Raw genomic sequence first — 26,659 nt, 5'->3', positions numbered from 1 at the left:
ATGGGACATATGCTCTTCTTGCATCTCTAGCAGGTTCCACTTTACTGGATACCTGTGCAATCAGGGCCATAAAGAAAATGAAATGAAAATCGCTTATTGTCACAACTAGGCTTCAAATGAAGTTACTGTGAAAAGGCCCCTAGTCGCCACATTCCGGCGCCTGTTCGGGGAGGCTGGTACGGGAATTGAACTGTGCTGCAGACCTAGTAAAAATTCATTCTAAATATTGACTAAAGTAGTCGGTTAATATGCATATATAAAATAAAATCACAAAGTTCTGGAAATACATAGCAGGTCCATTGGACATGACAATTAACACAATGAAAACACAAAATGCTGGAATTATTCAGTAGGTCTGGCAGCTGTTTTAGATTTCCAACATCCACAGTATTTCGTTTTGTATTAAAACGTAAATAATATTTTGTCAGCAGACATATAATTGGAACAGGAAACTTAATTTATTTTAAATTGAGAGCTTAACCTTTCTCCAGATATACATGGAACATTTTATATTTTATAATATTTTAGCATGAGAATTTCTAAAGCTACTTTTAAAACATATTCCGTTGAGATTTATTGCTATTTCAGGAACTATGATCTCCTTCACCTCTACATTATTTACAAAAGTGGACAAATACTCAAGTATTCCTCAATTTATTTTAATTCATGACAATTTGTTTTAAAATCTATGGATTGAGGATGGTTTCAGCATCATTAAATAATGTTTTGACAGAATGGGAGATGAATTTTTGTGGGAGTTCTGTCACTCATCTGGCACCACTCTTAGCAGAATAGCCCTGGAAACTCAGGAAATCATGTAAATGCATGCCTTTCCCCACCCCACGATTCCACAGTTTTCCCATTGAAATTAAGGTGGACAATGAGAAAAAATTTCCTGCAAATTTAGCCTCAATGCATACATCTTATTTCCAGCAATTACAGCAATTACAATTTGATAGTTGTTCACCTGCTGGGAGAAGCATGATCTCGATGCTTGTTCTGTGTACCCAAAGGAAGGACCTTCAAACACTGCTGTTGGTAACTTCAGCACCTCCCGCAGAAACTGGTCAAACTTCACATAGATCATTATTCCATTGGAGTCTGATATTTGAGAGAAAATATCTGAAGGACAATTTATAGGGGAAGAAAAGGGCACCATTACTAGTTTTGCAAATACACCACAAAAGGCTAGCTTTTGCTGAATAGGTTATGCCTTTCAACCACCTGACTGAAAGGAGACATCAAACACAGACCAGGTACACTGTGCCCACCATTAACAGCCAGCATAGATTCCTGCCAAGGAATATTTTAGCATGTGTTGGGGGACAAGGCAGGGATGTCCACTTTCCCCACTACGGTTTACCCTGGCCATAGTTCCATAGTTGGCAATGGCGCTGCGAACATCAAATATTTGGCGGGGGATAGTGAGCGGGGGGGGGGGGGGGGGGGGGGGGGGGAATTGAAGAAATTATGGGGCTACTGGAGGAATTTGACCGGGTCACATCAACTGAATGTGGGCAAGAGCGAGGTTTTTGTGATCCAGGCAAGGGGCCAAGGGGCAGGAAAGGAGATTGAGGGAGATGCTTTTCAATGTGGTGGGAGGGAGTTTTAGGTACCTGGGTATTCAAGTGGCACGGGATTAGGGTCAGCTTCACAAATTGAATTTGGATAGACTATTAGAACAGGTGAAAGGGGACTTCTGAAGGTGGGATTGCTCCCGCTGTCACTGGTGGGGAGGGTACAGACTGCGAAAATAACAGTCCTCCTGAGATTGCTGTTCGTTTCTCAGCGCCTCCCAATTTTCATCTGAGGCGATTTTTAGAAAGGTGAATGGGGCGATCTCGGGTTTTATTTGGGCCGGGAAATCCCCGCGGGTGAAGGAGGTCCTACTTGAGCGGGCACGCGTGGAGGGGGAGTTGGCCCTTCCAAACATTATCAACTATTACTGGGCGGCTAATATATCGATGGTTAGGAAGTGGTGGAGGGATCAGTGTGGGAGCGGGTAGAGGTGGCATTTTGTAAGGGCATGAGTCTGAAGGCTTTGTTAACAGCATCTCTGCTGTTCTCGCCGGCTCGGTACCCCACAAACCCGGTGGTAGTGGCAGCCCTGAGGTGTGGGGGCAGTGGAGACAGCACATGGGACTGGAGGGGGCGTTGGTGTGGTCACTGATCAGTGATAATCACCGGTTCGCTCCCGGGGGCGGGGGGGGGGGGGGGGGGGGGGGGGCTGGACGGGAGCTTTAGGAGGTGGCAGTGGTCCGGAATCGAGAGATTCGGAGATCTTTTTATTGAGGACGGTTTCTCGAGTTTGCAGGAGCTTGAGAAGTTTGAGTTGCGAGGTGGGAATTGGTTCCGGTACTTACCAGTGCGAGATTTTGCTCGGAGGCAGGTCCTGGGCTTCCCACTCCACCCAATAAGGGGGCTACCGGACAAGGTGATGTCAGAAACAGGAGTGGGGAGGGGAAGGTCTCCGAAATATATAAGGAACTGATGGAGTGGGAAGGGGTTCCAATAGGAGAGGTGAAGGAAGTGCGAGGAACAGTTGGGAGGGGGCTGGAAGTCGGGTTATGGGAGGAGGCCCTGAGGAGAGTCAATTCATCCTTGTTGTGTGCCAAACTTAGCCTGATGGGAAAAAGTGAGGCATGGAAGTGACGAATAAGGGTAGGAAAACGAATCAAGGGATAACCGTGAGTGGAGTAGATACATGGACCGTGATAGCTAGGGTTTATGCTTGGGTTGGGGGGGGGGGGCGATGGTTAGGTTATTGTGGGGGGGGGGGGGATTTGTGTTTGTTGGATCCTTTCATTTAAAATGTTAAAATTATAATTGTCTTAATAAAATATTTTCTAAATAAAAACAATCTCGCAAGGCATATCTTTTAAGACCCCAGAATGAAGTCCAGTAGGACCCGGAGACCTGTCAGCCCCAGCTCCATCAACTTGTTACTCCCTAAACCACAGTGCGACAAGGTGGCAAAGTGGCTGGCACTGCTGCCTCAGAGCGCCAGGGACCCGGGTTCGATTCACACCTTGGATGACTGTCTGTGTGGAGTTTGCACTTTCTCCCAATGACTGCGTGGGTTTCCTACAGGTGCTCCGGTTTTCTTCCACTGTCCGAAGATGTGCAGGTTAGGTAAATTTGCCCCCAAGTGTCCATGGGGTCATGGGTTATGGGGATAGGTTGGTGCAGTGGGCCTAGGTAGGATGCTCTTTCAGAGGGTCAGTGGTGACTCGATGGGCCGAATGGCCTCCTCCTGCACTGTAGGAATTCTATGGTTGTATTTGACCCCCCAGAAATGTTATTATTGTGAATCTCGAGTTTCCTTTCTGAGGGCGTGATTCTCCGGAAAGATTTCTGAGTGTGGTCGCGAGCGGGAATTGCTGTGAGCTTCCTGGTGCTTGGCCCAGCGAGGTCGCCAACGGTATTCAACAGACACAGGGAGAGTGCAAACTCCACCACAGACTGTCACCCAAGGCTGGAATTGAACCCAGGTCCCTGGTGCTGTAATGCAGCAGTGCCAACCACTGTGCCGCCCAGATCTAAGTTCAGGGGCAGCTGCATTTTTGTGAGCTATGGTGCTACTCATTTTTTAACCTTTTTTTAATCCTGATGCATAACACGTGATTATTTGGTCCTGGTGTGTATGATCTGTGCTATGTTCCTGAAAGATCCTGGCTAACTTTTGGCAATGGCCAGCTAAGTCAAGAAAATCCTTGTTTGATTAAGATAGTCAGATGTGGCCATGACGGGGCTGAGCGTGCAGTGATGGTTTTGCTGGTGAGTCGGCCTATGCTCCTGTGAGTTTTTTTCCAACCTATCTCGCCCCCTGAACAAAAAGTACACTCCCATCCCACCCCCTGCTGATGTCTCAATACTCCTTAAAGCGGTCAATAAACAGCTTCCACCTCAAGGGGCTGGTTTAGCACAGTGGGCTAAACAGCTGGCTTGTAATGCAGAACAATGCCAGCAGCGCGGGTTCAATTCCCGTACCGGCCTTCCCGAACAGGGGCCGGAATGCGACTAGGGGCTTTTCACAGTGACTTAGATACATCGAACATACAGTGCAGATAAAGGCCATTCGGCCCATCGAGTTTGCACCGACCCACCTAAGCCCTCACTTCCACCCTATCCCCGTAATCTAATCACCCCTCCTAACTTCTTTGGACACAAAGGGCAATTTAGCATAGCCAATCCACCTAATCTGCATGTCTTTGGACTGTGGGAGGAAACCGGAGCACCCGGGGGAAACCCACGCAGACACGTGGTGAACATGCAGACTCCGCACAGACAGTGACCCAGCAGGGAATCGAACCTGGGACCCTGGTGCTGTGAAGCCACAGTGCTATCCACTTGTGCTACCGTGCTGTCCCATTGACTTCATTGAAGCCTACTTGCGACAATAAGTGATTATTATTATTATTAAGGTGAATCCCTCCACCACCCCGTGAATGGCGAACTTAACTTTTTCCAAATGCAGAAATTCTGCCAAATCACTCACCCATACCGCCTTTGGCAGCTCTGAATCCCGCCAATCCAACAAAATACGTCTCCGAGCTACCAAAGAGGCAAAGGCCAGGACATCGGCCTCTCTCCCCACCTCAAATCCCAGATCATCTGACATGCCAAATATCGCCACCTGCAGACTTGGAGCTACCTCTGCCCCTTGAGTCTTTGACGTTACGTCTGAAAATCCCTTCCAACCTCAACCTCGGACACATCCAAAACATGCGCAGATGGTTCACCAGTCTCCCCCCACCCCGCACAATCTTCCACCCCCAAAAAGAACTGACTCATCCTAGACACCGTCATGTAGGCTCTCTGCACCACCTTAAATTACATGAGACTTAACCTAGCACACAGCGAGGTGCATTCACCCTCCGCAAGGCTTCCCTCCACACTCCCGGCCCCAATGGCCCTCCCAACCGCTCCTCCCATTACTTCTAACCTCCTCCTGAGAGCACGTTCCCCCTTCATCAGCTCCCCATACATGGCCGTAACTCTGCCTTCCCCAATGTCATCCTCGGCAACGGCAGAAAGGATGACACCTCCTTCCCAATAAAATTCCTAACCTGCAGATACCTGAACCTATTCCCCTTTGGTGATTGGTATGTCTCCTCAAGCTCTGCCAGGTCCGCAAACATGCCTCCCACAAGCAAGTCCCTGAAGTACTCTATCACCACTTGCTGCCAACCCCGGAACCTAGCATCTGACGCCACTGGCGCAAACCTGTGATTGTTGCAAATCGATGCACTCAGCAACATTTCTTCCAATCCAAAGTGCTGTCTACACTATTCCAAATCCTCAGTGCTGATCTCACCATTGGGCTCGTGGAGTACCAAACCGGCGAGAACGGATGGGGCGCCAACAACAGTGCCCTCAAGCTGCTCCCTATGTATGTGGAATAATGATCACTCTGTACTGTTCCAGATTTTAGGGATGTGTTGCATTTTGTATATGTAAAATATCCCCTTAGAACTTTGCAGATTTTTATTTTTGTATTTTGAGGTTAAAGAATCATTAATTGGCTCCTGCAGAGGTACAGGCAGAAAAAGATGTTATAAAAATGTCTCACTGGTGCCTCTGGTGTACTTGGAGTTGGGGGAGGTATGCTTTGGTGTCTGGCCAAAGGGTGCACGGAAATAATTCTTTGGCTATATGAGAAAGCAAAGTTGTGAACCATTTTACCATGTTTTCATGGCTTTATCCTCAACTCCCCCATTCACTAGCATTCCGGTCCACCGCTTTTCCTTGTACAAACGGAGGCACCAAGTGTAATGATTAAGCTGAACTACCTGTGTTGGTGTTCTCCTATCTTTTGCAGTATCCATTTTCTATAATGTTTTTATTGATTTTTTTGTGGTATACAAAACAAGAATAAGTATGGATAAACAGTCGGATAAAGAGAAATAGCTACACTCTGTCGGTTTCAATTATTTACATGCATACATCGCCGTTCTATCTCTTGCATTATTTATAGTGGTGGTTACGGTTTCCTGTTTTTCGTTCCCCACTGGTTTTCAGGTTCTGCCGGTTTTCCCTGCCCCACCACCTTCTCTTTTCCTAGACTGTAAAAAAAATCTGAGTTCTTTATTGCTTTCATTTGAATCATCCTTTTGGGAGCTACAATTCATATAGCAAGCAAGCACCTTTGGAGTCTGCTATTAGTGAGTTGAAACTATCACTACTATTTACTAACAAAGCAAGTCAAATACCACATGTGGTAGTCACCACTAACTGTATTAGATGTATATTAGATGTAGTACGGTTAGACTCCTGTACTAGAGATACATGGGTAAATCCCTGCCTGCTGGCTCCGCCCAGTAGGCACCGTATACATGTGTGTGATCGCCGGTGCTGCTCCCATTCTGGCAGCAGCTACAGGAGGCCATACATCTTTGCTCAATAAAGCTTCGATTATTCACTACTTTCGGCTTTGTAGTAATTGATAGTGCATCAATTTATTGAGCAAAGATTTTAAAACAATGGAACTTTGCATCAAGCCTGATCGCCTACAGCTGAGCCCTCAAGCAGCCAACGCCACGTCCGCTTTTGACCACTGGCTACCCTGCTTCGAAAGCTACCTCCGAAAATCAGCTGAAGAATCCTTGGACACACAGAAGCTCCAAGTCCTTCATTCACGGGTGAGCCCTGACATTTTTCCTCTCATCCGGGATGCGCCCACTTACTCTGAAGCAATGGAGCTCCTGAAAGGACATTACGTTCGGCCGGTTAACAAACTATACGCCAGGCACCTCCTGCCACAAGACAGCAAATCCCCGGTGAGTCCTTAGACGATCTCTGGCGTTCCCTGCACATCCTGGGGAGGAACTGTGACTGCCAGGCAGTTTCGGCAGTCGAGCATACAGAACTTTTAATCAGAGACACTTTTGTTACGGGCATGAGGTCTGCGTACGTCCGCCAGCGTCTACTGGAAGGGGGTATGCTTGATCTTGTGGGAACCAGGAAGCTCGCCAATTCATTAACAGTGGCTTCCCGTAACGTCCAGTCGTACGCCCCCGACCGCACGGCACCCTCATGGGCATCGTGGGCCCCACCAGCTACCGACCACAGCCCACCGCAAGCCTGCGCCGCGCGGCAGCCAGCCAACCCCTGGGGGGGGGGGGGGGGGGGGGGGGCAAATGGTACTTCTGCGGGCAAAACAAACACCCCCGACAGCGCTGCCCGGTGCGGAGCGCAACTTGCAACGGCTGCGGAAAGAAGGGACATTTTGTTGCTGTGTACTAAGCCCGGTCGGTCGCCACTGTTTCTCGGCCCAACATTCCTACATCCCACACATGCGGCCCGTGGGCTCCGCCATCTTCCTCCTTCTTCCCCGCAGGCCACGTGCGGCCCGTGGGCGCTGCCATCTTCCTCCCCGCAGGCCACGTGCGGCCCGTGGGCGCCGCCATCTTTAATGCTGCCCGACATATGCGTCCTGTGGGCGCCGCCATCTTCGCCGCCATTTTGGACTGCGCATCAGGACCCCTCTCGTCGGGAAGCTCATCTGGCCGTTCATCGCCTGCCTCCACCGCTGACCAGCCCGGGGCCTCCCAGCATCGGCCGCAGCTCGCCTTGATCGCCCTCAACCAGTCCTGGCCCCACAACCTCGCAACCGCAACGACAACGGTTAAAATCGATGGCCACAAGACGTCCTGTCTTTTTGACTCCGGGAGCATGGAAAGCTTCATCCACCCCACGACGGTAAGGCGCTGTTCCCTCGTGGTACACCCCGTTTCCCTGAAAATCTCCCTGGCCTCCGGATCCCGTTCCGTGGAAATCCGGGGGTACTGCATCGTGACCCTCACCGTCCAGGGCGTTGAGTTCACCAACTTCCGGCTCTACGTCCTCCCCCACCTCTGCGCTGCCCTGTTACTCGGTCTGGACTTCCAATGCCACCTCCAAAGCTTAACTTTAAAATTCGGCGGACCCCCACCCCCCCTCACCGTACGCAGCCTCACGACCCTTAAGGTCGATCCACCTTCCTTGTTTACAAAACTCACCCCGGATTGCAAACCCTTGTCACCAGGAGCAGACGGTACAGTGCCCAGGACAGGACCTTCATCAGGTCGGAGGTCCAGCGGCTTCTATGGGAAGGCATCATTGAGACCAGCAACAGTCCCTGGAGAGCCCAAGTGGTAGTAGTAAAAACTGGGGAGAAACACAGGATGGTCATTGACTACAGACAGAACATCAATCGGTACACGCAGCTCGACGCGTACCCCCTCCCACGCATATCTGATATGGTCAATCAGATTGCACAGTACCGGGTCTTTTCCACAGTGGGCCTGAAGTCCGCCTACCACCAGCTCCCCATCTGCAAGGAGGACCGCCAATACACTGCGTTTGAAGCAAACGGCCGCTCCTATCACTTCCTTAGGGTTCCCTTCGGCGTCACTAACGGGGTCTCGGTCTTCCAACGTGAGATGGACCGAATGGTTGACTGGTACGGACTGCGGGCCACCTTCCTGTACCTAGACAACGTCACCATCTGCGGCCACGATCAGCAGGACCACGACGCTAACCGTCTAAAATTTCTCCACACCAACAAACTCCTTAATCTCACGTACAATAAGGAGAAGTGTGTGTTCCGCACCAACCGGTTAGCCATCCTTGGCTATGTCGTGGAAAATGGAGTTCTAGGTCCCGACCCCGAACCCATGCGCCCCCTCATGGAACTCTCCCTCCCCCACTGCCCCAAGTCCCTGAAACAATGCCTGGGGTCCTTCTCCTATTATGCCCAGTGGGTCTCTAACTATGCGGACAAGGCCCGCCCACTCATTCAGTCCACAGTTTTTCCCCTGACGGCTGAGGCCCGCCAGGCCTTTAACCGCATCAAAGCAGACATCACCAAGGCCATGATGCACGCAGTCAACGAGTCCCTCCCCTTTCAGGTCGAGAGTGATGCATCGGACGTAGCTCTGGCCGCCACCCTCAACCAGGCAGGCAGGCCCGTGGCATTCTTTTCCCGCACCGTCCACGCCTCCGAAATTCGGCACTCCTCTGTCGAAAAGGAGGCCCAAGCCATTGTAGAAGCTGTGAGGCCTTGGAGGCATTAACTGGCCGGCAGGAGATTCACTCTCCTCACTGACCAACGGTTGGTTGCCTTCATGTTCAATAATAAACAGCGGGGCAAGATCAAAAACGATAAGATCTTGAGGTGGAGGATCAAGCTCTCCACCTATAATTACGAGATTTTGCATCGCCCCAGGAAGCTCAACGAGCCCCCCGATGCCCTATCGATAGATACATGTGCCAGCTCACGAGTGGACCGACTCTGGGCTCTACACGGTGGCCTCTGTCACCCGGGGAATCACCCGGTTCTTCCACTTCATCAAGGCCCGCAATCTGCCCTACTCCATTGAGGTGGTCAGGGCCATCACCAGAGACTGCCAGGTCTGCGCGGGGTGCAAACTGCACTTCTACCGGCCAGATCGAGCTCACCTGGTGAAGGCCTCCCGCCCCTTTGAGCGCCTCAGCAAGGACTTCAAAGGGCCTCTCCCCTCCACCGACCGCAACACGTACTTTCTGAACGTGGTCGATGAGTACTCCCAGTTTCCCTTCGCCATCCCATGCCCCGATATGACTTCTGCCACGGTCATTAAAGCCCTCCACAGTATCTTCGCCCTGTTCGGTTTCCCCACTTACGTCACAGCGACCGGGGATCCTCCTTTATGAGCGATGAGCTGCGTCAGTTCCTGCTCAGCAAGGGCATTGCCTCAAGCAGGACGACCAGCTACAACCCCCGGGGAAATGGGCAGGTGGAGCGAGAGAACGGGACAGTCTTGAAGGCCGTCCTGCTGGACCTGCGGTCTAAACATCTCCCCGTCTCCTGCTGGCAGGATGTCCTCCCCGACGCGCTCCACTCCATCCGATCGCTCCTCTGCCTGCAACTAACGAGAACCCCCCCCCCCCCCCCATGAATGTCTCTTCGCCTTCCCCAGGAAGTCCACCTCCGGGGTCTCGCTCCCAACATGGCTGGCAGTTCCTGGACCCGTCCTCCTTCGCAAACACATGCAGACCCATAAGTCAGACCCGTTGGTCGAAAGAGTCCATCTACTGCAGGCGAACCCGCAGTACGTCTATGTGGCGCCCGTCACAGTCTCCCTCCAGGACCTGGCACCCGCTGGATCCCCACCCTTGGCCCACCACCCGACACCCCCCCTCCGGTTGACCCTGCGCCACTCACCCTCCCCCCCGCGCACCTCACCGCAGCCCCCACCCCATTCTCCCACTGGTTGCACTCAGGGGCGATGAAGACGAGGACAACACGCTCCCGGAGTCACAGGTGACTAAGTCGGCACCCACATCACCACCAGGACCGAGGCGATCACAGCGGAGGATCAAGGCCCCCAACAGACTGAACTTGTAGATTTTTCCACCACCCCCGCCAGACTCTTTTTTACCAGGGGGTGAATGTGGTAGTCACCACTGACTGTATTAGATGTATATTAGATGTAGTACGGTAAGACTCCTGTACTAGAGATACATGGGTAAATCCCTGCCAGCTGGCTCCGCCCAGTAGGCACCGTATACATGTGTGTGTTCGCCGGTGCTGCTCCCATTCTTGCAGCAGCTACAGGAGGCCATACATCTTTGCTCAATAAAGCCTCGATTATTCACTACTCTCATCTTTGTAGTAATTGATAGTGCATCACCACAATGAAATGAACAAATTAGTAGAATGATTTTGTTCCTCATGGATCCTCTTCAACAGCCCATTATGGAAACACAACCTTTCTGATGCATCAGAGGCCCAGGAGGAACTTTTAACTCTGAGGTTACAACCGAATTGTCAGTTTCACCTGGTTATTGCACTTTAGGTGATAGTCCTCGTATTATATCATAGAATTTACAATGCAGAAGGAGGCCATTCGGCCCATCAAGTTTGCATGTGCTCTTGGAAAGAGCACCCCACTTAAGCCCACACATTTCCGTAACCCACATAACCTAAGGGCAATTTAGCATGGTCTATCCACCTAACCTGCACATCTTTGGACTGTGGAAGGAAACTGGAGCACCCGGAGGAAACCCACACAGACATGGGGAGAAGCGGCAGACTCCGTACAGTGACCCAAGCCAGGAATCGAACCTGGGACCCAGGAGCTGTGAAGCAACTGTGCTACCGTACGGCCCTGTGTTATAGACACCAGAGGCTGAATCATTGTTCAGTGCCTCACAATGACCCCAGATTGCAACCTGTACAGCAGGGCCTCGCCGACAGCTGGAGCTGTGGGACGCACGCTGGGGCCCTGCTGGCCCCCTTGAGGATTAGGAATCACCTCGAACTTTCTCGGAAAAAGTCCGGAGTGTTCCCCGCCCGTTTTCCGGCGGGCCTGGGGACTTGGTCCCAAGAAGGGAGAATCCCACCCCAGAACTTTAGATAACACACATATTAATTGGGTGCTGCTGATGACTTCAGGTTGCGCGATGCAGGGGAGGAGCATGTGGTGTTTCTCTCGATTATTCTTTTTATAACTTATTTTTTCATGCGCCGGTGTACTGTTATTTGCCAGAATAAGAATTAATTTGAACACTCAAGGGACAAGTTTTAACAAATATGTCCAAGAATTTAAAACATACAGACCAGAAATTATTAAATGATAAAGATGTGCCTACCGAGACGGCTATTGCTAAGGTGGTAGCTGCCTCCTCCATGCTTCTAACAACCAAAACTCTAAGCAAAATTCTGGACACTAGGCTTGACAAATCCCACTAAGTTTGCTTTGGAGCTGAAAAATGCATTGGAAGAATTGCTGAGTCCTAATCGGTCCTCCCTTGACACCATTCATTTAGCTGCCAACTGTCACGCCAACACACTTACCGACATCAAGAAGGCCCTTTCAGACCACAGCCACAGGATTAGTACGCTGGAATCCAGGCTGACCGTGGCGAATAAGGAGAACGTGTCATTACGGGGGCAAAGTCGATGATCTGGAAAACTGGTCAAGATGCTAAAACCTAGGCATTTTTGGTATACCAGAAGGGACTGAAGGCCAAACCCCAATACAGTTTATGTCAGAATTATTCAAACAGATTGTGGGCGAAGCTACATTCCATAAACCCCCAGAGCTAGACACTTTGGCCCAAACCTCGCCCTGGTGATCTCCCATGATCCATTGTAGCCTGGTTACATCGCTACAAAAATGAGGAGCTTGTTTTTCGGTGGGCAAAGGAACATTGCGATGTTACTTACAAGGCCACTCAATCAAGATCTACTGAGTCATGAGTGCAGACCTGGCATGGAGGCGTGTAGCATTCAACAACATCAAGTCTACTTTGTACAAGAAAGGAATTAGCTTGGCTGATTCATCCTGCCTGCCTCCACATTACATTTAATGGAAAGATAATTCTTTGACGCACTAGATGAGGCAGGCTCTTTCATACAATTATTGACACGCTTACTAAACTTGTGGTTTTGACGTTGTGTGCCATGTGTTTGAATACAGGTATAAACCATTTAATATGCTCAAAATGAAGGGTGTGTTCGACTGTCTGTTTCCACGAGAGCTCTTACTACACGGTTAGAATAAGCAACTTTCCAATGGCGTATGATACATAATGTAGTTTATATGTCGGGGTTATGCCCCATTAACAAGGTTGGTTAGACAACAAATTGCCACTGTGTGTTTCCCTATATTCCAGCAATGATTACACTTTGGGTGGTCTTGACGGCATGAAAGCCATGATATGAATCTAAGTTTACATATTTCAAAGTAGAACTCAGTGGTTGTGAAAGGGCAAAGTTAAAAAGGTGGAACAATTACTGGAACATTGCAATGGTTAGTTTGGGCAAAATACTTACATCTCAGTTTATCTAGTATCTTGCCTCCACATATTGTTGCTAATGCTACTTTCACAGCGAAAACCGGTACCTTGCCATGGCCATCCCTGAAAAAAGAATCAAAATAATTACATTTCAAATTAATCAGTCTGCCGCCGTTTAAAATAAAAGCGAAAAAACTAAAGCATTTCTGAAAACAGATTTAGATCTTATTGTCACTCACTTTGCAACAGTTATGAGAAAGAAAAATATGTTTTTTCCTGAATCTTTTTGATTCTGGCGTACTTCTTTCTTCTGAGCCATGTTTATGAAATGAACATGATTGACAATTTAAAACAAAAATCTTTTCCAGAACCTTTAACTTCCATTCTGGATCTTGAGCCTGTTCTGGTGTGGGGTGTCATTGCTTTCTAGATTATCTTGGGATCACCGTTTTATTGGAAATCTTAGGGTCTACAAATTGACTGTTTTACTATGACTTCAGGTTATAAAGCTAAGCTGCATCAGTCTCCATTCTTTTCAAAAGAAAAGATTGCTATAATGAAATTAGGACTGTAAAAATTGAGCCCTGCAGCTGTCCCATCACCTTACTAAAGCAACACATTAATCCTATTGTTCTGCAATTTCCCAACTTCTAAATATTAAAAAAGGTTAAATGTTTAGCCTCTTTTCCCATAAATGATAAGTTTCTCTGCTTCAATTACCCACTGTGCGAACTTTCCTTCCATACTCCAAACACATTTCTTCTAACCCCTCTCCTACCATTTATTACAAAACAACCTAGAATGAACACTGCACAATAAATCACTAAATATTCAGACCTCAAAAAGGCTGAAATTATACATTTCAGGCTGGATTTTCATGGAGTCTGGGAGGTGTCAGGAATCTACTGTAATGTGTATAAGACCAGAAATGCCCTATTTCCAGCAGATCAAATGTTTGCTGATAGCGGAAAGAGGGTGCAATGGGAGTCACATGAGGAAAGCCAGAACTCAACTGGGCCATTTAAACATGGTGCACAGGACATGCAGACCTGATTTTCACCCCAGGAATAGTCTCATCCCACAGCGTGTGTTCCACAATATTAATGCTCATGAAATTTAGATAAAGAATGCAGAACTGTAATGAAAAGCAAAACTGCCTGCCTGTGACTCAGTGAATAAAACAGTTCTAGATGTTTCAATAGATTCTTGTTGACAATGCCCCAAGGAATGTACTTACAACATTATTCATGCTAGACTGCTTCCGCAATCTGTCATTATCATGGGGGTGTGAGGGCTGTAATTCACAGTTTAATTGACAATTCCACCAAGTTATTAAAGGATTAGTTGCCTTTGATATGGAGTTGTGAATACAAACATTTTTAAAATATGGGATTAAGTACTTGAGGGGATTTAAATGTATTGAATGGGCTTTAATGAATGACCATTTTAAAAATGCAATTGAGTTCGTGAAAGATACTTAAAGTTTTATTTTATCTCAGCAAAGCTCTTGAGGTCTGCCTATGATGGGCACTGAGTGAGTTGGCATGGAGGGTGTTGGGGCAAAGGGTGATGGGGTAACAGATCTGCACGTATTGACACTAAAGTGGCAAGGGAACCATAAGGGGATATAAGTGGAGGGACATAAGATGGCATGGAGTGTATGAGGAAACATTGGGATGGTTGATGTATGAATAAATTGAGGCAGTGAGAGGGATTAGAAGGTCTAATATTTAACAACACAACTGGGACAAAGAGAACCAAGGCAGGCCTTGGCACCTAGCCACCTCTGATCTGCTGAAGTGGCAGGTCTGACTCTATCACATACAGCCCCCCCCCCCCCCCCCGCCATATTGAAAATGGTGCCGTTCAAGGTACTCTCTCCTGAGGCAGGCAGAGAATCAAAAGATTTCCAGACTTCCACGGCCCATCTCAGATGAAAATCCAACCCTTTATGTCTGAATTTATTTGGTTCCCTTCGTTCAGCAACTCAGCATGCAATTAACTACTCACGTGTTGAATGAAAGATTCGGACTCAGGCGTTAATAAAGTGGATAGTAATTTATTTGCAATAGGGTGTTATTCCATGAAGTAATGTAGTACGAAATGTAGGATTCTGCATTTTTTTCTCATTATATTAACGTGCTGACACAGTACCCCTGTTGCTAAATAGTTGTGTTATTGAAAATGATTTTCATATTCTTTAAGCAGGCAGAGTGTAGGTACAAAGTTAGATCTTCTTTTTCAATGCACCTGGTATCCCCCAGGGAGAAAGTGACAGAGGCCTGTTAATTCTCCCAGCTCCCTGCCAACCACCCGCGACCCCACTCCTGCAGGCTGTCCAAAGTTTCCTGGGTGATGCCCAGTTGTGCGGACCAGCAAAAACAATCATAGATCAATATCAATCCAATTATTAAAGTAGATCTACTTTTGCACACATTGCAAATAATTGCTCCTAAGTTTATGTTACACATGCTTAATCACTTCTGAATGGAAGCCCAAAATGTCTATGCTTCCAAAAATAGAAACCACGGCAACATTTAGAAGTCCAACTGATTTAGCATGTAACAGCTATAAGAAGAAAGGTTTGCAGGTGATTGATTCAATTAATCGCTGTCTAACAACTAATTCCAAATAATAATTTAATTAATGTATCAGTGATTACATCGTAGTCATCAAGATGTCATTAAATATCAATCACATGGAAGTCCCCAACTAGCAATGTTCACCTGCAACTGAACTTGATGTATGATGATTATTTTAGCTTTAAGATTTTTTTTGAGAGATACGCTTGATTGACTCAACAGTGGCAAGTTTTCATAAATCTGTTCAAGGCAAATTTCCGTCTGAAGAATATTTGTGTTGTTTCCTATTTATGTCTGCCATGTGCCATCTCATTCTCATCATTTTATGGGATAATCTTTCCAAGCATTTATTTAAAGAAGCTGCAAGGACAATGGACTTATTTCTAAAACAGACATCCATATTTCTATACAAATAATTTAAATTTGATTATTATTCTCTACAATACCTTGGCTCTTTTCCTTCGACTAAATAAATTGGAATAGAGTTTTCAGCCTCCAGTGGTCTAACAGTCTGAGATTTTCCATTGAGTATTTTCCTACAATTTGGACAGACCTGAGTTATGCTAACCTAACCATGGAACAGAATAAAGATGCAGGTTATAGTTCAATACAGAGTTAAACTATTTCTGGAATCAGTTGTGCAACTGTTTATAGAGAGTCCTCGTCAGCAACCTGTATTGGAATACATAAATGAGGTGCTATATAAATGCAAGTATTTCTTTCTATCAAAAGAATACCACTAATATTAACATTAAATGCTTGGGTCAAAATTTGAAGAGCTGTCCTGTGGACTGGTCAAGCAATAGGCTGGCATTGCCATACTCAGAATCATATTTTACAGCCAATGCTCCAGACACCACCATCACCCTACCTCAACATTGACTCCAGGTCCCAGGAAGTCTCGTAACATCAGTTCGAAAATGGGCAAGGAAACCTCCTGCTGAATACCATTCTCATTCACCCTGAACTGGTGAATCAATACTTTTCTATTTTGAACATCACTTGGAAGGGCACTGAGGGTATCAGGGCACAGAATATACTCTGGGTTGGGGACCTCAGTTCCCATCACCAAGAGTGGTTTGGTTGCACCACGGCTGACTGAACTGGCCGAGTTCTGAATGACATAGCTGTCACATTGGGCCTACAGCAGGTATGAGAAAACCAACACCAAGGAAAGCCCCACTTGATCATCCTCATCAATCTACCTGTTGCAGAAGACTATACTGGTAGGAATGAATATTGCATTGTCATTATGGAAAGAAAGGCCCATATTTACACTGAATCATGCTTCAGAGCTATGGAAAATCAGCCGCATCAGAATTGTATTCCACCACAATTTGTAACCCCATGGCCCACATACCCCTCAATCTGCTATTACCATCAAACCACAGGAGCAACCCTGGTTCAATGAAGAGTTCAGGAAGGCATGGCAGGGGCAGTTCAAGACTTACCGAAAAAATGAAGTGAAGATACAACACCAGACTATTTGCACACCAAACAGAGGAAGCAGCATGCGAGAGACAAAGCTAAGTGATCCCATAACCAGTGGCTCAGGTCAAAGCTCTAGGGCCTTACCAAGTCTAGTCTTGAAATGCTGTCAACAATTTAATAACTGATGGGAGGAGGAGGCTCAATAAAAATCCCCATACTCAGTGATGGTAGAGCCCAGCATGCCAGTGCAAAATACAAGTCTAAAGCACTTGTAACCGTCTTCAGCCAGAAGTGCCAAATGGATGAACCTCACAGCCTCTTCGTGAGGTCCCCATTATCGCAGATGCCAAATTTGATTTGTTGCATGCGATTTCAAGAAATGGGTGAGCGCACTAGATACAGGAAAGGCCAAGGGTTCCAACAACATCACGACAGTAGTGCTGAAGACATGTGCTCCAGAACGAGCCACGTCCCTCGCCAAGATGATTCAGCACAGTTAAAACACAGGAATCTACAAAGTGAAACACTGCCCAGGTATGTTCTGTCCACTAAATTACCACCCCATCTGTCAACTCTCAATCATTAACAAATAGAAGGTGGCATCAACAGTGTTATGAAACACTTACTCAACAATAACCTGCTCACTGTTGCAAGGGTTTGTTTAGTAAGCCATATGAAGAGATTCAGAGGCCTGTGAATAGTGTTTGTTCGTCACACATAACTCTGACAGCTCAATGAACGAACTCTATGCCTACTGCTACACTGGTGTCTGCATACTCTTAGACTAACCTAGGTGCCTTGTCTTGAAATTCTTTACATCATGTAATGTTCTGCAGTCCCATATTAACCCTTGCTACACCAAACTGCCTTTATACCACACTCACCAATGCTCAGTTTGGGTTTGGTTAGGAGCACTTGGCATCTGACCTCATGACACCCTTGGTAAAAGCATGCAGGGTTCCATCACCAACCCTGGACATGACCTCTTAGGAGGTGTCATAGAAACACAGAAACATAGCAAATAGGTGAGGGCAGCACAGTGGTGCAGTGGTTAGCACAGCTGCCTCATGGCACAAGTATCAGGTTTGATCCTGGCTCTGGGTCACTGTCCGTGTGGAATTTGCACATTCTCCCCGTGTTTGCGTGGGTTTTGCCCCCAGAACCCAAAGATATACAGGGTAGGTGGATTGGCCACGCTAAATTGCCCCTTAATTGGAAAAGGTGAATTGGGTACTCTAAATTTATACTAAAAAACATAGGAAATAGGAACAGGAGTAGGTCATTCGGTCCTTTGAGCCTGCTCCACCATTCATTATGATCATGGCTGTTCATCCAACTTAGTAATCTTTTCACCTTTCCCCCATATCCTTTGATCCCTTTAGCCCCAAAAGCTATATCTATCTCCTTCTTGAAAACATGCAACGTTTTGGCCTCAATTGCTTTCTGTCGTAAGGAATTTGACAGGCTCACCACTCTTTGGGTGAAGAAATTTCTCCTCATCTCAGTCTTAAAATGGTTTACCCCGTATCCTCAGACTGTGGCCCCTGGTTCTGGGCTCCCCCACCATCTGGAACATCCTTCCTGAATCTTCCTTGTCGAGTCCTGTTAGAATGATATCGGTGTCTATGAGATCCCCCCACTAAACTCCAGCAAAGATAATCCTAAATGCCCAATCTGACATCATTCAGTGACTGGTGTACAAGGACACCCAAGTCTTGTTGTACATTCCCCTCTATCAATCTGTAGCCATTCAGATAATAATCTGCATTCCTGTTTTTTCTACCAAAATGGATAACTTTACATTTACCTACATTATACTGCATCTGCCATGCACTTACCCACTCACTCAACCTGCTTAAATTACACCAAAGCATCTCTGCATTCTCCGAACAGCTCACCCTCCCACCCAGTTTAATGTCATCTGCAAATTTAGAGATATTACGTTAAATTCTGTCATCTAAATCAATAATATATATTGTCAATAGTTGGGGTCCTATCACCAGGTCCTGCACTACCCCACTAGTCACAGCCTGCCATTTGGTAAAAGACCCCCATTTATTTCTACTCTAGTTTCCTGTCTGCCAACCAGTTTTCTATCCATCTCAATAAACTACCCCAATCCCATGCACTCTAATTTTACATACTGATCTGATATGTGGGACTTTGCCGAAAGCCTCTGAAAATCCAAATAAACCACATCCACTACTTCGCCCTCGTCAGCTCTACTAGTTACATCCACAAAAGATTCCAGTAGATTTGTCAAGCATGATTTCTATTTTGTAAATCCATGCTGACTGTCCAAACCTGCCACTGTTTTCCAAGTGCTCTGCTTTGAATATTTTATAATCGATTGTAGCATTTTCACCACAACTGACGTCAGGCTGACTGGTCTATCATTCCCTGTTTTCTCTCTGCCTCCCTTTTTAAATAGTGGGGTTACATTAGCTACCCTCCAATCTGTTCGGAACTGTTCCAGAGTTTATAGAATCTTGGTAGATGACCACCAATGCATCCACTATTTCTAGGGCCTCTTCCTTCAGTACTCTGGGATGTAGATTGTCAGGCACTGGAGAACTATCCACATTGAATCTCATCAATTTTCCCAACACCATTTCCCTATTAATACTGATTTCTTTTAGTTCCTCCCTCTCACTGAACCCTGTGTTCCCCAAAATTTCTGGTATGTTATTTGGGTTCTCCTTTGTGAGGACAGAACGAAAGTATGCATTTAGTCGGTCAGCCGTTTCTTTGTACCCCATTATGAATTCTCCTGCTTCGAACTGTGAGGGACCTATATTTGTCTTTGCCAATCTTTTTCTCTTCACGCACCGAGAAGCTTTTACAGTCAGTTTTTATGTTCCCCACAAGTTTACTCTCGTACTCTATTTTCCCCTTCTTAATCAATCTCTTTGTCCTCCATTGCTGAATTCTAAACTGCTCCCAATACTCAGGTCTGCTTTTTTTTCTGGCCAATTTGGTAAATGCCTATTCCTTGGATTTCATATATTCTCCAATTTCACTTGTAAACCATGGTTTGGTCACCTTTTGACCATCTTTTTTGCTTTTGCACCAGGCAAGAATGAACAACTTAGAACATAGAACACTACAGCGCAGTACGGGCCCTTCGGCCCTCGATGTTGCGCCGACCTGTGAAACCATCTGAAGCCTATCTGACCTACACTATTCCATTTTCATCCATGTGTCTATCCAGTGACCACTTAAATTCCCTTAAAGTTGGCGAGTCTACTACTATTGCAGGCAGGGCGTTCCACACCCCTACTACTCTCCGAGTAAAGAAACTGCCTCTGACATCTGTCCTATATTTATCACCCCTCAATTTAAAGCTATGTCCCCTCGTGTTGGTCATCACCATCCGAGGAAAAAGACTCTCACTGTCCACCCTATCTAACCCTCTGACTATCTTATATGTCTCTATTAAGTCACCTCTCAGCCTTCTCCTCTCTAACGAAAACAACCTCAATTCCCTGAGCCTTTCCTCGTAAGACCTTCCCTCCATACCAGGCAACATCCTAGTAAATCTCCTCTGAACCCTTTCCAAAGCTTCCACATCCTTCCTATAATGTGGTGACCAGAACTGCATGCAGTACTCCAGGTGTGGCCGCACCAGAGTTATGTACAGCTGCAGCATGACCTTGTGGTTCCGAAACTCAATCCCCCTGCTTATAAAGGCTAGCACACCATATGCCTTCTTAACAGCCCTATTAACCTGGGTGGCAACTTTCAGGGATTTATGTACCTGGATGCCGAGATCTCTCTGTTCATCTACACTACCAAGAATCTTGCCATTAGCCCAGTACTCTGCATTCCTGTTACTCCTTCCAAAGTGAACCACCTCACACTTTTCCGCATTAAACTCCATCTGCCACCTCTCAGCCCAGCTCTGCAGCTTATCTATGTCCCTCTGTATCCTATAACATCCTTCAGCACTATCCACAACTCCACCGACCTTCGTGTCATCTGCAAATTTACTAACCCATCCTTCTACACCCTCTTCCAGGTCATTTATAAAAATGACAAACAGCAGTGGCCCCAAAACAGATCCTTGCGGTACACCACTAGTAACTGAACTCCAGGATGAACATTTGCCATCAACCACCACCCTCTGTCTTCTTTCAGCTAGCCAATTACTGATCCAAACCGCTAAATCACCTTCAATTCCATACTTCCTTATTTTCTGCAATAGCCTACCGTGGGGAACCTTATCAAACGCCTTACTGAAATCCATATACACCACATCAACAGCTTTACCCTGATCCACCTGTTTGGTCACCTTCTCAAAAAACTCAATAAGGTTTGTGAGACATGACCTACCCTTCACAAAACCGTGTTGAGTATCGCTAATCAACTTGTTCTTTTCAAGATGATTATAAACCCTATCTCTTATAACCTTTTCCAACATTTTACCCACAACCGAAGTAAGGCTCACAGGTCTATAATTACCAGGGTTGTCTCTACTCCCCTTCTTGAACAAGGGGACAAAATTTGCTATCCTCCAGTCTTCCGGCACTATTCCTGTCGACAAAGACGACATAAAGATCAAGGACAAAGGCTCTGCAATCTCCTCCCTGGCTTCCCAGAGAATCCTAGGATAAATCCCATCTGGCCCAGGGGACTTATCTATTTTAACATTTTCTAAAATTGCTAACACCTCCTCCTTTTGAACCTCAATTCCATCTAGCCTGGTCGACTGAACCCGAGTGTTCTCCTCGACAACATTGTCTTTCTCCAGTGTAAACACTGACGAAAAATATCCATTTAATGCTTCCCCTATTTCCTCTGATTCCACACACAACTTTCCACTACTATCCTTGATTGGCCCTAATCTTACTCTAGTCATTCTTTTGTTCCTGATATACCTATAGAAAGCCTTAGGGTTTTCCTTGATCCTATCCGCCAACGACTTTTCGTGTCCTCTCCTCGCCCTTCTTAACTCTCCCTTTAGGTCCTTCCTGGCTAACCTGTAACTCTCAAGTGCCCTAACTGAGCCTTCATGTCTCATCCGAACATAAGCCTTCTTCTTCCTCTTGACAAGTGCTTCAACTTCCTTAGTAAACCACGGTTCCCTTGCTCGACAACTTCCTCCCTGCCTGACAGGTACATACTTATCAAGGACACGCAGTAGCTGTTCCTTGAAAAAGCTCCACATTTCGATTGTAGCCATCCCCTGCAGTTTCCTTCCCCATCCTAGACATCCTAAATCTTGCCGAATAGCATCATAATTGCCTTTCCCCCAGCTATAATTCTTGCCTTGTGGTATATACCTATCCCTGCCCATTGCTAAAGTAAACATAACCGAGTTGTGATCACTATCACCAAAGTGCTCACCTACATCTAAATCTAACACCTGGCCGGGTTCATTACCCAGTACCAAATCCAATGTGGCCTCGCCCCTTGTTGGCCTGTCTACATACTGTGTCAGAAAACCCTCCTGCACACACTGCACAAAAACTGACCCATCTATAGTACTCGAACTATAGTATTTCCAGTCAATATTTGGAAAGTTAAAGTCCCCCATAACAACTACCCTGTTACTCTCGCTCCTGTCAAGAATCATCTTTGCAATCCTTTCCTCTACATCTCTGGAACTATTCGGAGGTCTATAGACAACTCCCAACAGGGTGACCTCTCCTCTACTGTTCCTAACCTCGGCCCATACTGCCTCAGTAGACGAATCCTCAAGCGTCCTTTCTACCGCCGTAATACTTTCCTTGATTAACAATGCCACACCCCCCCTCTTTTACCATCTTCTCTGTTCTTACAGAAACATCTAAATCCTGGAACCTGCAACAACCATTCCTGTCCCTGCTCTACCCATGTCTCCGAAATCGCCACAACATCGAGATTGCCGGTGCCCTCTTTCGAACTTTTAACCCTATCCCTGATCTCACTACTCTCAACATCCTGTACACTGGGACTACAATTTAGGTTCCCATCCCCCTGCTGAATTAGTTTAAATCCCCCCCGAAGAGCACTAGCAAATCTCCCCCCCCAGGATATTGGTACCCCTCTGGTTCAGGTGAAGACCATCCTGTTTGTAGAGGTCCCACCTACCCCAGAATGAGCCTCAATTATCCAGGAAACCAAAACCCTCCCTCCTGCACCATCCCTGTAGCCACGTGTTCAACTCCTCTCTCTCCTTATTTCTCACTTCGCTAGCACGTGGCACGGGTATCAACCCAGAGATAACAACTCTGTTTGTTCTAGCTCTCAGCTTCCACCCTAGCTCCCTGAATTTCTGTCTCAAATCCCCATCTCTCTTCCTACCTATGTCATTGGTACCTATGTGGACCACGACTTGGGGCTGCTCCCCCTCCCCCTGTTGCAGTTCACCCATACACTCTTTCACACAGCACTCAAAGCAGACTCGCACAGCACACCGAGCAGACTCGCAGAGCACTCAGAGCAGACATGCACAGCACTCAGAGAAAACACGCACAGCACTCAGAGCAGACTCGTACAGCAAACACGCACAGCACACAGCAAACACGCACAGCACACAGAGCAGACACGCACAGCACTCAGAGCAAACACGCACAGCACACAGAGTAAATATGCACAGCACACCGAGCAGACTCGCACAGCACACAGAGCAGACACGCACAGCACACAGAGCAGACACGCACAGCACACAGAGCAGACACGCACAGCACAGAGTAAATATGCACAGCACACCGAGCAGACACGCACAGCACACAGAGTAAATATGCACAGCACACAGAGCAGACACGCACAGCACACAGAGTAAATATGCACAGCACACAGAGCAGACACGCACAGCACACCGAGCAGACACGCACAGCACACCGAGCAGACACGCACAGCACACAGAGTAAATATGCACAGCACTCAGAGCAGACTCGCACAGCACTCAGAGCAGACACGCACAGCACTCAGAGCAGACTCGCACAGCACACAGAGCAGACACGCACAGCACTCAGAGCAGACACGCACAGCACACACAGCAAACACGTACAGTACACAGAGCAGACTCGCACAGCACTCAGAGCAGACACGCACAGCACACACAGCAAACACGCACAGCACACACAGCAAACACGCACAGCACTCAGAGCAGACTCGCACAGCACACAGAGCAGACACGCACAGCACTCAGAGCAGACACGCACAGCACACACAGCAAACACGCACAGCACACACAGCAAACACGTACAGTACACAGAGCAGACTCGCACAGCACTCAGAGCAGACACGCACAGCACACACAGCAAACACGCACAGCACACACAGCAAACACGTACAGTACACAGAGCAGACACGCACAGCACACAGCAAACACGCACAGCACACACAGCAAACACGTACAGTACACAGAGCAGACACGCACAGCACACACAGCAAACACGCACAGCACACACAGCAAACACGCACAGCACACAGAGCAGACTCGTACAGCACACACAGCAAACACGCACAGCACACACAGCAAACACGCACAGCACACACAGCAGACTCGCAGAGTACACAGAGCAGACACGTACAGTACACAGAGCAGACTCGCACAGCACTCAGAGCAGACTAGCAGAGTACACACAGCAGACTCGTACAGCATACAGAGCAGACTCCAAGACCACCAACACTGACTACGATACTATTGCCCCTCCAGGTGTAAGATATTGCCGTCTGACAGCTGACCTCCACTTTCTCCAATCACCCAGCCCCAAACCCCAGAATTCCCTGCACCTGCCAGTGGCCTCTGTCCTCTTGGACACGCTGCTGCTCATTGGAGACAGTGATGTTCACCTCCTTCCTCCCTCTCGGAAGTCATGACGCCTGCTTCCCGTTTATAAAGAGCAGCAGTGACTCGCACCAACGTGATATCAAGGCTGGTAAGTGGAAGATTCATTGAAGGTGGGAGAAGCGATGTTAAGCCCGCAAGTAGATTATAATGCATTTTTATAATAGGGGGGGTGCTGGGAAATTTTATCGGAAATCTTGCCGACGGAAACCCATTATTGGCCTCCCATTACGGGGTTTGAGCCTGTGGCTAAGGGGGGCTGCTAAACCCCGCCCCTCATGTTAAATAAGCCCCTGCCAATAATAAGTTTACCTGCCAAAAATAAAGAGAACAGATAGATTTTTGACAATAGGTTACATCACTTTTAGCAATTATATATGATGTGGAGATGCCGGCGTTGGACTGGGGTGAGCACAGTAAGAAGTCTTACAACACCAGGTTAAAGTCCAACAGGTTTGTTTCAAACACGAGCTTTCGGAGCGCAGCTCCTTCCTCCTTCCTTCACCTGAGGAAGGAGCTGCGCTCCGAAAGCTCGTGTTTGAAACAAACCTGTTGGACTTTAACCTGGTGTTGTAAGACTTCTTACTGAGCAATTATATAAACCAACAACGAGCGAGTACAGTTCATGAGACACTGCAGCAGACTGAGAGATACTAACATGGTACATTCCATAGATCATAAGACATCCGCCATTCAATCATAGAACATAGAACAGTACAGCACAGAACAGGCCCTTCGGCCCTCGATGTTGTGCCGAGCAATGATCACCCTACTCAAACCCACATATCCACCCTATACCCGTAGCCCAACAACCCCCCCCCCCCCCTTAACCTTACTTTTTAGGACACTACGGGCAATTTATCATGGCCAATCCACCTAACCCGCACATCTTCGGACTGTGGGAGGAAACCGGAGCACCCGGAGGAAACCCACGCACACACGGGGAGGACGTGCAGACTCCGCACAGACAGTGACTCAGCCGGGAACCGAACCTGGGACCCTGGAGCTGTGAAGCATTTATGCTAACCACCATGCTACCGTGCTGCCCAATCGTGGCTGATATTTTTCTCATCCCCATTCTTCTGCCTTCTCCCCATAACCTCTGATCCCCTTTCAATTATCATCCCATCTGCTGTTTGCCTGTAGATGATTATAACTACATTTTGTACATGATCACCAATGAAATAGTGATATTTGTTGGCAAATTAGACTACAATTTTCAATAGATTGTTTTCTGGAATTTTGCTAGTAATTCGGGAACTGATTTCCGCAACTGTTTTCATTGCACTGCAAACATTTAAATGTGTTGCCTGCATTTTGCGAATCTCAAATGCATTTAATGTCTACATCAATTGAAAGCTGAAAATTGACATCAAGCTGATATGAAAAATTTATCAGTTAGATATTCAACCACTGTCAGCCAGATGACCAGTAGGAAGGTTCAATTGACTCAAAACGTTAGTTCTGGTCTCCCTACACAGATGCTGCCAGACTTGCAGTGTTTATCCAGCATTTTCTGTTTTTATTTCAGATTTGCAGCATTCGCAGTATTTTGTTACTATTACAGTATAGTGGCTCTGACAATATACCCTGCACTTACAAAAGAGTAAATTCTCTGACTCATTGTGAGCAATAGTCACCATGCAGGATCTGTTTGTAAATATATTAAAATTCCATTTTGAGCCAGGGAACTGGCAGACAGTTTAGGGGCTCGCTGCCAACAGCAGGCAAAAAGTGAGATCAGTCAAATGATGTTCTTTGTGATTCTTATTATCAGGATGGTTGCCGTAGTGTTCACAAAGGCCACAGAAGCTAAGTTCAATAACAAAGCTAACATTTATTACGCTACTTATTAAAGCTCAACCGCTTACTCCTATCGGAAGTAATAATCTAGTAATCTACACTCTACTAACACTAATCTCTACACTCCATCTATAACTGTACTCTGCACTCTCTAAGCCTCTCCTCTGCACTCTCTCCAGCCCTCTCCCAGAAGCCTGAGAGTCAGTGCTTTACATAGTTCTGCATCTAACTCCATCAATTATGATATTACATTAACCCTTTATATTCTAGACATTCTACATTATGTCACAAGTCACTCCAA

At 47.0% G+C, this 26,659-nt stretch overlaps 1 protein-coding gene across 22 annotated transcripts in view; it reads right to left on the bottom strand.

The window, feature by feature from the left end:
- dtna (dystrobrevin, alpha) overlaps window positions 1-26,659 on the bottom strand; it is a 254,287-nt gene that overhangs the window by 142,686 nt on the left and 84,942 nt on the right. For all 22 annotated transcript variants that reach the window (XM_038809268.1, XM_038809270.1, XM_038809269.1 and 19 more), the window contains exons 5-6: window positions 12,803-12,888; window positions 968-1,122 (exon numbers count right to left, since the gene is read on the bottom strand). In XM_038809268.1, the coding sequence (XP_038665196.1) occupies window positions 968-1,122; window positions 12,803-12,888 (241 nt within the window). The remainder of the gene's footprint in view (window positions 1-967; window positions 1,123-12,802; window positions 12,889-26,659) is intronic.

The sequence above is a fragment of the Scyliorhinus canicula genome, chromosome 10 (assembly GCF_902713615.1).
Source record: "Scyliorhinus canicula chromosome 10, sScyCan1.1, whole genome shotgun sequence".
Taxonomy (NCBI): Eukaryota; Metazoa; Chordata; class Chondrichthyes; order Carcharhiniformes; family Scyliorhinidae; genus Scyliorhinus; species Scyliorhinus canicula.
This window is presented reverse-complemented; position numbering and strand designations above follow the sequence as displayed.